This window comes from Xyrauchen texanus, chromosome 31 (genome assembly GCF_025860055.1).
Source record: "Xyrauchen texanus isolate HMW12.3.18 chromosome 31, RBS_HiC_50CHRs, whole genome shotgun sequence".
Lineage (NCBI taxonomy): Eukaryota > Metazoa > Chordata > Actinopteri > Cypriniformes > Catostomidae > Xyrauchen > Xyrauchen texanus.
In genome coordinates this window covers 9,927,671-9,938,670 of record NC_068306.1, presented here as the reverse complement: position 1 = coordinate 9,938,670, position 11,000 = coordinate 9,927,671, and the positions used below count along the sequence as shown (strand labels likewise).

The following is an 11,000-nucleotide window of genomic DNA, read 5'->3' as shown; positions in this document are numbered from 1 at the left end:
TGTAAACTTCTGACTTCAGCTATACGTGATATTCAGTCCTAAATTACGAGTGAAAGCACCACAACTACCTCAAGAATGGCATAACAATTTTCATAATTTCGTCAGCCTCTTGTTTGCTATTGTTGATGGACAACATTAAATTGACTACATTCTTAAAATGCAGAGTAATCAATAGATCGAGCAGATCTAGGCAGACGGCGTACATAAAGCAAACTTGGTCAATGAATTAATCTATTATTAATCACGCAAAATAATCACTCACGATGGTGAGCTGTTATGGCAGAAACCGGGAGACTAAAACTGCATGCTCTCAGTTTTTTCGAGATGTGCCCGTTGCATACAAGCACATGCCTTATGAACGAATGATTGAACGAACAACATGGGGTTTTGCATACTATCTCCAAATATTAGGATATTTGAAAATACGTTTATATTACATCTTTATAACTTTTGTGGGAATTGTTGTGTAATTTACGGTGGACGACTCTATTGGTGTCACCCACATGAAGGGTTATATATTAAAATGTTCCATGAGCTCACACAGCAGCAGAGTGGCGCAGCGGAAGCGTGCTGGGCCCATAACCCAGAGGTCGATGGATCGAAACCATCCTCTGCTAAGAGGTTTTTTTTTTTTCTCGCTACATCAAGTGTGATGCAGTCGAAATGATATATTGATGTATTATATGTTTATTATAATCAATATTCACCTTAAAGCTCGTACTTCTAAATTATTTCTAGTGTGATCGCGTAATGTACACTAAATATGATGTGCCTCATTCACACCGAATGCTTTTTTGCATTCCTACGTGTATTTTCAGCGAAAAAAGACGAATTGTCAAGTTGATTACAACTTAAGTTGTTAAAAACGAGTCTGGAGACACTTGCGTTCGTGACACATTCGGACACATTCGGTTTGAACAGCACTTATATTCAGTATAAAGTTGCACTTAGTAACTTTTGTGTTTGTGTTATCTTTGACTTACACTGACACCTAGCGGCTTGGATGCAGCATCATTTAAAATCAATAGCTTTCAGTTTCAGATGCCATTATTAAAATGTAGGATTCACAGTTTTAGCCACGATTACTTTAATCAATGAGTTAAAGTGTCAAATAACATGGTTACTGAGATTAAGCGAAGTTTCCGGCTGGTCGTGGTGATTCTAACAATGCAGCCCCCATGTGCGGACCCTCTCCATGTAGAATAAAACTACTTTTATAAGGTGACTGATATGACTGGAATCTTCATTTTAATGTGAGTGGTCATGATTTCCCATCAGTGGTGGCTGCTGGTCTTTCAAAGAGGGAAGCTCATTTTCGGCCTACATTATAAACATATTTACCCTATTTTTTGCACTAAATCAATCTTAGGTGTTGATCTGCCCTGCTGTTTAATTCTAATTTTTTCCTCGTAAGGAAGACTTTCAAATAGCTTCGCCAAAATCAGGTCGACAATATTAGCACCGCTCTGCCATCGTACGCAGTTTCACCCTTAAGACGCTAGCCTAGCCTACTGTATGAATGAATGAATGAACGAACGAACGAACAAACGCTCTAAAACAAAAATATATTAAACTTGGTAAAACTGAAACAAGGAATGTTGTGTATAATTGTGTGAAATGTATTATGCAAATTGACTAGCAATTTCGCCAAACAAATATAAAGAAATAGGTTGCAGCAGTTTGTCTTTTCGACTACACTTGAGAAATCCGCTGATGGGACTGAGCCGTAAATAGCTTCAGTGACGCCTTATAGTACAGATTCCTGTCAATCAAAAGGAGATGCAGTCTTTCGAAAGATCCTCCAATCATCACGCTGAAGCCCGGAGTCCGGGCCAGCCCACTCCTCATTCACCCCCAGAGACGCTGAGCGTCCGTGGGCGGACATAATCGCAGCATTTATCCAATGACCGTCTATTTTCGGAGCACTGAAAAAACTGTTCAGAGCAGCCCCATTGAAGTCAATGGACACTCGGCTTTAACGGGAAATGCACTGACGCTCACGGGAATGTATGAGAAGTAAATCGAGTCAGCCGACCTGCTATATGTAATGTAGCTGATTCTGAAACGAACTTGTCTTCGAGATGAACGTGTTCTAACGCATTTTTAGTCAATAAATTGTTTACACAATAGTACATATTTGACCATTATTTTTTTGACATTATAGGGAAGCTGAGCTTCCTTGCAGTCTTAAAGAAATCCCCACTGTTTCCCATATATATTGCAAAATTACAATTCATGTCTTTGAGTTTAGGAGGAAAAAATGACTGAGCGCACCTCATGTTTAAATTAATTTAAACTTAAATTGAAGACACAGTCACATGTCTTTAAATAACATTTACTGTGTTGTGCCATATGAAAATGGTCTATCCTCTCACACAGAATTTACCATGAATGATGCACAGATTTCATAATCTTATTTAACAAGGAATAAAAAATCATACCAGTTGGTTGAGGTACGTGGATTCAGGATATCTTCTTTTGCCGTAAGTAGAGACAAACTGAATGTATTTAGATCAATTTCCCTCATCGAGTTCATGATGTTCAGATTTTGAAATGCAGTGAGCATTTATTCACTGATCCTCGTTATGGCAGCAGGCTGTATATCCCCCTTCGATTAAAATAGCTGGCATTTGTCCATTGTATGCAAACTCTTAGGAAGCTTAGAAAAAAGTACAAGCCACTCCTGCTTGGAATGAATAGCTGTTTGCATTGTTTCAAAGGTTAACAACACACCGATCTATTTCAATGGAACACTATTGAATAAACTGTTTTTGTATTAATTATGAAAAGCTACAAATAATTATAAATAATTAAAAAATAAAAAGTCTCATGCTGGCTTTTCAGACATAAAAATAGCTTGTCTTTTTCTATTGGATTTTATAATCAAATATTAAAGTCAATGCGGCAATGTAACAAATGTAGTTATGCACATAGGCCTCATTTACAAACCTACTAAATTGCTGAATAAAAATATTTTCCTAAAATAAGAGGGTCAATCTGTCCCTCAGCAAACTTGACTTGGACCATAAACTTGAATCCATAGACTTAACGTTTCAAGTCACACATTCCCAAAAGACTGAACTCAAACTTCATGCTTTTCAGCGGACACACTCAACAAAACACACTTATCAGCAGACACAGATCAGTACAGTCTCTTCAGCTTTTATTTCGTAACTCTCTGTCCCCTCACTGGCATCCGGCACACCCTTAAAGCCTGTCTCCACTCTCACTGCAATAACAAACCGCTGTTAGAGACAATCATTTCCAGGTGATGATCCTTACCATTCTCATCTCCTGATCTCGCTCTCCATTCTCTTGGGGTTCCCTCCACCCCAATAATTGTTGGTGGAGGGAACACTATGATGCCTACCATCGCCCTCCTCCAGATGGAGGCTCTCTAGATTCTTTCAATAAAGGTCTTTCAATGTTTACAGCAGCAGTCAGATTTTGTGGCACAACCTGTGACTTTGACAAAGACAGGTCTCATGTGTCTCCTGGAGCGTAACAACTGTTTGCAACAGCGCTGTGATCAGTACTCTGACAGACTTTACATACTCGAAGCAGCTTAAAATTCTGCTTGCTGTGCACAGCCATCTGGGAAGACTGTGTGTTAGACACCAACGCACCGCACACATCAGGACCAGCAGCCTTAACTGCTTGTGAGAATTGACGCTAAACTCACTCGCGTTCCCTACAATATTCATCCAAAGATCCCGTACCTCCGCAGCAGTCCGCTTACGTTGTGGTTTGCTCAGAAATAAAATTGAGAGATCTTTATCTGGACAAATATAAATGAACATAACAGTGATCTCCATGCTATGATATGGAAATGTTCTACCCTCACTTTTAAGATGTTGCTCAGCCAGTTCTGCAGCCTTATTCAATCTTATCCAATAATCAAGTGGACCTTCATTGGTATATGGTTTGGTGGATACAACGCCCCCAAGTGCTCTCTGAGAATACGGAAAACCGTATCGACATTGCCAGTCTTAGAGACTGAAACATTGTTGCACAACCATATTTGGATAACATCTCTTGCACGGCCCATCAGTTTGTTCACAATTTCATCAGCACCTACTTGTTCCACATAAGCTCTCCCATTCAAAGATTGAGTACTTGTCTGTGCTGTCACCATGAAAGTAGGGGGATTCTTTGCTTCTACGTTTTAATACCAGATTCAGCTTTGAAGCATCAATGATTGTGCTACCACACTGCTTTACTTGTGAGCATTGTGACATTCATTAGACACAGTTGGGGAAGATAAATGTGTGTCACCAAATAAGCTTGCCTTGATAGACTGACTGATGTCAGAGCTAAGTTGTTTAACCTGCTCAGTCGTCAATGCCACAGTATATTCTGACAGACTTAGTTCAAGTGGCGGTATGTCATGAGACATTGGGGTAGAGAACTTCACTCTACTTGTAGCATTATCAGATTCAGTACTGTTTGAATTTCCAGGGTACACACCCCACTTAATAACATCACCCCTCTACCTCTTTCCAAATTAAAGTTACCAAAGTTACTAAAAGGATTGTCAGAATCCATTTTAAATGTAGATAATTAAACCCAGATAATTCAAAGGACTGAATAACGTGCAAATTACTCTCCTAAATAGAACATTTTTGGCAATATCAGACAGTAATAAATGTAACGCAGTGTTGATTTATCTGACTGCTTTTAATATACCTGTAACGGATAAGGATGGGCAACTGGCTGAGTAGTCAACTGAAACTTTTAATGACACAAATAAATTTAAATCAAATTAAACACACAGACACACCCACACACACAGCAGCCACGTGTGTGTGTGTCTCTCTCTTTCAAACTGGCACCCCCGGCTCATCTTTATCCCCCTCCCGGCTGATTAGAACAATTTAGGGCCAGGTGTGCATCCTCGCGGCCTGGCCATGCCCTCCTCCTCGTCACACTCCTCCACTGCCTGACTCAGACCGAGGAAACCTCTGGCATGACATACTCCTGTCCCTCCCTGGAGGGGAGTTGTTGCCCTTCCGGCCTTCCTTCTGCCGGCAGGTCTTCCCCGCATCTCTGGAGCCCTGAGAGAGTTGAGGGGAGGGAATGAGTGAGGGGGAGAGACAGAGAGAGAGAATGATCGCTTGTCCCCGAACACGCCGTCGCCTGGTCCAAAACTTTTAATGACATAAATCACCTTAAATCAACTTAAACACACAGACACATTCACACACAGCCGTCACATGTGTCTCTCTTTCGAACTGGCACCTCCGGCTCATCTTTATCCCTCTCCTGACTGAATAGATAAATTCAGGGCCTGGCGTATGTCCTCACGGCCTGGCCATGCCCTCCTACTCGTCACAATACTGTAACATAAGTTAATGTATTCCCATGGGGTGACGCAAACATATGCGTTCAGCAGCAGCTGAACAATCGTTGGTTTATGGCACCAGTGTAACAGGTTTGTTCTCTTAACTCTGCCTTGTGATTAGTAGAGTGTTGGAAGGAAGAGACAGGACAACCGCATGCTGGGTCTGCATAAATCATATATTTTTGGACAAATTTGATCACTCTGCAGCTTCAGCTCACGCATCAGCTCTCTTCCATTCAGGAGGCAATACATGAGTCAGACAGATAGTCAAATCGGTGAAAGATATAGTAATAAAATAACATTGACACAATATTGTGACGTAATTTCTATGCCCCGCGGATCCCCGCAACACAGGTTCGTGCAATTCTTCTAATCAGGAAAATTTGTTTACTGTTCAAGAAGCTGATGATTAAGTCCACTTAAACCGGCCCCATTATAGACTCATCTTATTTAGTTTAGATATAGTGTCAGATTTTATTAATATTTTTGTGATCCACGTGGGCTGTATTGGCCGATGACTCTTCGCTCTAAAGCATTACAGATCTGTTTGTGGTTTCCAAATATAGTCTATATAGTTTGTCTGGGATCTACATCAAGACTGGAACAGAATTTTTTTGTATTTATTATTATTGAATACAAAATAGGATTACAATAAAATAGCATAAATAGTTGTAATTTTTAAACAAGAAACTGACATGGAAGGCTCAACACATCAAAACCAGATTAAATCCAAAACAGATGAAAAAATGAAGATGGGGCCATAATTTCTACTGTAAATTATTGTAAGGGGGTTAAAGGCATTACATTAAAACTTATTTTAATACAGATACAATTAAGCTATGGTGCTTTAATAGAATTTTAAGATAAATACTAGGCTCTTTAAAAATAAAGTCTTCTTAGTTTCAAGCATTTTTGACAGTAGTTTTGTAATATTTTGAAATTGTTGTTTGTCCAAATTTTATGGCTGATGTTCCACTGAACATTTTTGTGATGCCATCAAATAACCAATACGTATAGACCAATTAAAATGGTTCAAGAGCAATTCATTTCAATAAATATTTGGTACCTTTTTTACTTTACTTACATGTGTGGATTAATAACTTCTATTAAATGCTATGCACAACCTCACTGGTCACCCTTGCCATATTATTATGACTGTAATTGGTATTTATATATGCTTACGAAGTAATATCTTTTGTTTAAAGGTATGATAATCATCGGGAGGCACTGCTGAAAAGTGGAGTATACCAGAATGACAGTATTGATCTTTTGCAGTACTTCACTGTCACCTGTTATTCAGGTTACGGAGAATAAATTATCAGAAGATACAGGGGCAGGGAAATAGCCTTTAAAACATACTGGCTGTAAATTGAATTATTTTGTAAGTTTTAGGCAATGGTAAGGTTATAGTTAAAACTCTCATATATAAACAAAAGAATGTTGTTATTTTTTTTATTTACTGGTACTACTACTACTGTTATTTTTTTTATTTACTGGTACTACTACTTATTTTTCATTATTGTATGACAAGTTAAAGTTGTAAGTATGTAAGTTACTCACTTTCATTGATTTTCTTTATCTGTTCTGTTGGGCTTTAACAGGAACCTGTTGGAGACATAGCGGAGGAGGAAATGGAGCACAGTAAAGATGAGGAGATGAGAACGAGGAGTTTACCTCATTTTGAGAGTGACAATGACACCGTATGTACCTGGAGCAATCAGAAGATTTGCTCTAACTCCTTCATCCTACACTCATTCAACATTTTCACCAAAGCATTTGATTTTTAATGAACAGAATGGAGGGTTATGGATGATTCATTAATTTTTGTATTATTTGAATTTATTTTAAGACATTCTGCTACCTCAAGAGTTTGTCAAGAGACTTCAAAACTATTTGAAGGAGTACAATATTTAAAGTTGGTTATCCAAAACATCCCCGTTTCATTGCATAACATGTAGCAACTTGCATAACATGTAGCAACTTCTGTAAATCTTTGGCCGAGAGTGAAATCTTATATTGGAGGTCCCAGCTGGCCAGTAGCTGCAGCAATTTGATCAAAATCCCTTCCAGTGATGAACTATGTTTACTGCATTTTAGAGGTCAGAGTTTTCCTTTATGGTCTTTGGGGCAGAGGAGGTGGATTGTGAAAGCAGAACAGTGTAAAGAAATATCAGTAGAACTTAGTGCAGCATAGATAACAAACAACAACAGGCCTAGTACAGAGCCCTGTGGCACTCCACTGATAAATGTGTTTTGTGGTGCAACAATAAGTAATGCTAATCTGCCACGGTTTTCATCACAAGTTAGGAGATGCAAATTCAAAGATTCTCAGATCATGAATGTCATTTAGAAGTATTTAAAAAAAAAATGATAATCATAGTAATCATGTTTAATACATTAGATTAGTTAAGAGTTGTTAGTTGCAGCCCTACGCAGGACATAACGGATGTGCGTGTGATAAAATCGCTTCCTAATCTTTTCTGTGTAACGTTATAGCATGACGATGTAATGTCAACAAACCCTAAAATGACTGTTAAATTACTATTTAAACAACTTTACAGTTCAATTAATGCATGAGTTTTAACAGAAGAATTCATGCAAGTGCTTTTATAAAATAATAAGCATCACATTTCTGCATTTAAACCCTCCTAAAATTGGCGCCCATTCACTTTCATTTTCCCCTTTCACTGCCATTGTTAGTGCCTCACTGTAACCTCTATTCTTGCTTTTTTTAAAGAAAAGAAGGGACGAGTCTACATAATTTTTTGTGATAATCAGTACTATGCCATAAGTGTTGTCGACTGAGCTTAACTTGTATAGAATCCTGAACATTCTTTTAAAATCAAAGGATCTTGCATGTAGGTAGTCTCAGGGTGATTAGTGGTCAAACTGATGTCAACCATCTAAAGGCAGATCATGAAATCATTTGGCGAGGAAGGTAGTGTGAATCTTGGGACAGTAGGAAAGTATAGTTTGAGTGTATTAGAGATATATGAATTAATTGTACCATGAAAAATGGAGTACATAAGTTTACACGCTTTGTTTACATGAAGGTTCATCATGAAGTCCAGTGCGTTTTAGACCTTATAGATTATTAACAAGCAAAATTGAGCACAAAGCTTTCTCATCTCTAAATACTTGTCCGAACAAGCTAGTGGGCAACAGAGTATTAGATTACTTTTTCAGTTCCAAGCATTTTTCAGACCCCAAACTTGCATTTGGCTTTGTAACCAGCATCTTTTTTTTTTTTTTTTTTTTAAGAGACCGTTGTCTCCAGGTTCTGAACTCAAAAGGCTCTTCACCGCTCTTATTTGTTTCCCTTTCTGCAGTTGCACATACCTGCACTTTATCTAATGGATATTTTGGAGTGTTTCTCCCAGAAATCTCCATTCTTCGTCATGTTAGTTAAAGAATGAAGCCTCCAAGAAGCCTTAAATGGAGAGTTGATAAAGGGATATGATACCCCAGATGTGTATGACTTTCTTTCATCTGCTGAATACAAATGAAGTTTGAAGAATATTTCAGCTCTGTATGTTCCAGTGAATGAATGCCAAAATTGTGGAGCTCCAAAATCCACATAAGGGCAAGATAAAAGTACTCCTGACAACTCTGGTGATTTAATCCATATCTTTCAAAGGGATATGATAGGTTTGGGTGGGATCAATATTGAAATCCTTTTTCCTTCACTTTCTTTTTCTCCTTCTGTTTTTGGTGATTCAAATTATTTGTGCATATCGCAACTTACTGGGCATGGAGGAGAATTTATGATAAAAAAATGACTTTAAATATTCATCATATTATGTCCGAACACATGCGTTTAACCACTGGAGTCTTATAAATTACTTTTATGCTACCTTTATAAGGAATTTGGAGCTTATGGCACTCATTTATTTGCATGAGTGGACCCGCGAGAGCTGAAATATTCTTCTAAAACTCTTCACTTGTGTTCTTCAGAAGAGTGAAAGTCAAACACATTTGGGATGACATGAGGTAGGTTAAATGATGAGAGATTTTTTTGGGTGAAACATCCCTTTAAATAGCCACAATGGAAATAGCAGAAACTTGGCTGTTATGCCATGACATATTTAGCTTTGCAATGCTTGGGATAAGTGATTGAATGCCTTCTTACACTGACAAGATCAAAATATATGTTATGTTAATGCTTCTGTCAAAAACAAAGTTTCATATTTTGGCTGTTAAACCCTCCAAAAATGGCCCCATTCACTTCCATTGCAAGTGCCTCACTGTAACCTCGAGGAAGGATTTGAAATGTTTTTTTTGCATTCAACACTATGCCACAAATGCTGTCAATTGAGCTAAACTTGTACTGAACCCAGAATATTCCTTTACGCAACTGACAGCTGTGGCATTGTGGTGCGGTGGCTTTATTTGTTGTTGTTTTGTATTTCTGGTAATGTTCATACTCCCATCCTCAATTAATTTATTCATTGGGTGTTTGTGTGTTCAGGCTGGCAGAAGACTATCAGGAGCAGAGCTGTGCCACCATGTCAAAGCTGGAGAAAGAACTGCGTCAAGTACGGTCAAGAGTTCGGATATGCATGACTGTGAAGAGTAGAAAGTAGAAGATGGGCATGACATGTATGAGAGAGGTGAGATCTGATGCCAAGTACACACACAAAAACATACTTGAGTGGATTATGGGTTGAGGGGCCATCAAAGCTTTTATTAAGATTTAAAAACAATGCCTTTGTTCCAAAAAATTGTGAGCTACCTCACTGCCTATATCAGAAGAGTTGGGTGTTATTTATACCCAAATACACAGGAGCTTTATTATACACGTCACAGACAACAAGTGTTTATGAATAATGGGCAGGACATGTATGTAACCGCTGTTTGACTTTTCTCAGATGCGGTTCAGGTGGATGCTGTATGCGAGATTATTACAGCTTGTATTGCCTTGCCTGTGACAAATCTTTCAAATCTGATAAAGCGTGAGTGACTGCCCACACACACTGCACTGTAAAACAAACTTTCCATGCACACCCTCCTTCACCTCACAGAAAATTATAGCCGATCATTTTCATCAGTGACCAGTGATGTAAGGTGCCGTGCATGGTATGTCATTAGCAATGGCCTCTAGAATGCTAAATAATTTTTGTCCTTATGTACCTCGCTTAAGATTTGTTGCATTTCTGCAGTAGTATCTGTGCATTCAAACTGAAATTAATATGGAAATTTCTAAATCAAAGTTTCATGTTTCCTGAGAGCATTTAAAAAAATTTGTTTAAATGTGCATATGGTTTCTCTGTTTTCTGCATATATTTAGTATACTGTATATTTTAGTGTTATAAATGTATATGTTTTTATAATAACAAACAATCTGCATATCTTTGCACTGATTGAGTTACATAAGAAGCATGGACTTTATAAATCAGTCTTTCCTCCATGTCTTGACTCTCTTCAGCATGAAAAACCAAGAGAAATCCAAGAAACACAGAGAGATGGTGGCATTGCTACGGCAACAGCTAGAGAAGGGAGACAAGTCACTGAGTCAGAACTCTGACGGCAGACGAGGAGGACGAGGACGATGAAGACAAAATTGATGACACACCGAGACAAAAATGTATCTCTTTTTTTCCACATTAATGTGACTCCCTATTAAAGGGATAGTTCACCAAAAAATGAAAATTCTCTCATC

General features: G+C 38.2%; 3 protein-coding genes across 19 annotated transcripts in view; 2 read left to right on the top strand and 1 right to left on the bottom strand.

Annotated features, from left to right (window-relative positions):
• LOC127624799 (drebrin-like) overlaps positions 1–2,722 on the bottom strand; it is a 175,792-nt gene extending 173,070 nt beyond the window's left edge. For all 6 annotated transcript variants that reach the window (XM_052099703.1, XM_052099705.1, XM_052099708.1 and 3 more), the window contains exon 1: positions 2,442–2,722. In XM_052099703.1, the coding sequence (XP_051955663.1) occupies positions 2,442–2,566 (125 nt within the window). In that variant the 5' untranslated portion in view covers positions 2,567–2,722. The remainder of the gene's footprint in view (positions 1–2,441) is intronic.
• LOC127624804 (calpastatin-like) overlaps positions 1–11,000 on the top strand; it is a 711,053-nt gene that overhangs the window by 409,279 nt on the left and 290,774 nt on the right. The gene's annotated exons all lie outside the window — the stretch shown is intronic.
• The window catches only part of LOC127624796 (E3 ubiquitin-protein ligase NEDD4-like), a 125,769-nt gene that overhangs the window by 92,275 nt on the left and 22,494 nt on the right, over positions 1–11,000 (top strand). The gene's annotated exons all lie outside the window — the stretch shown is intronic.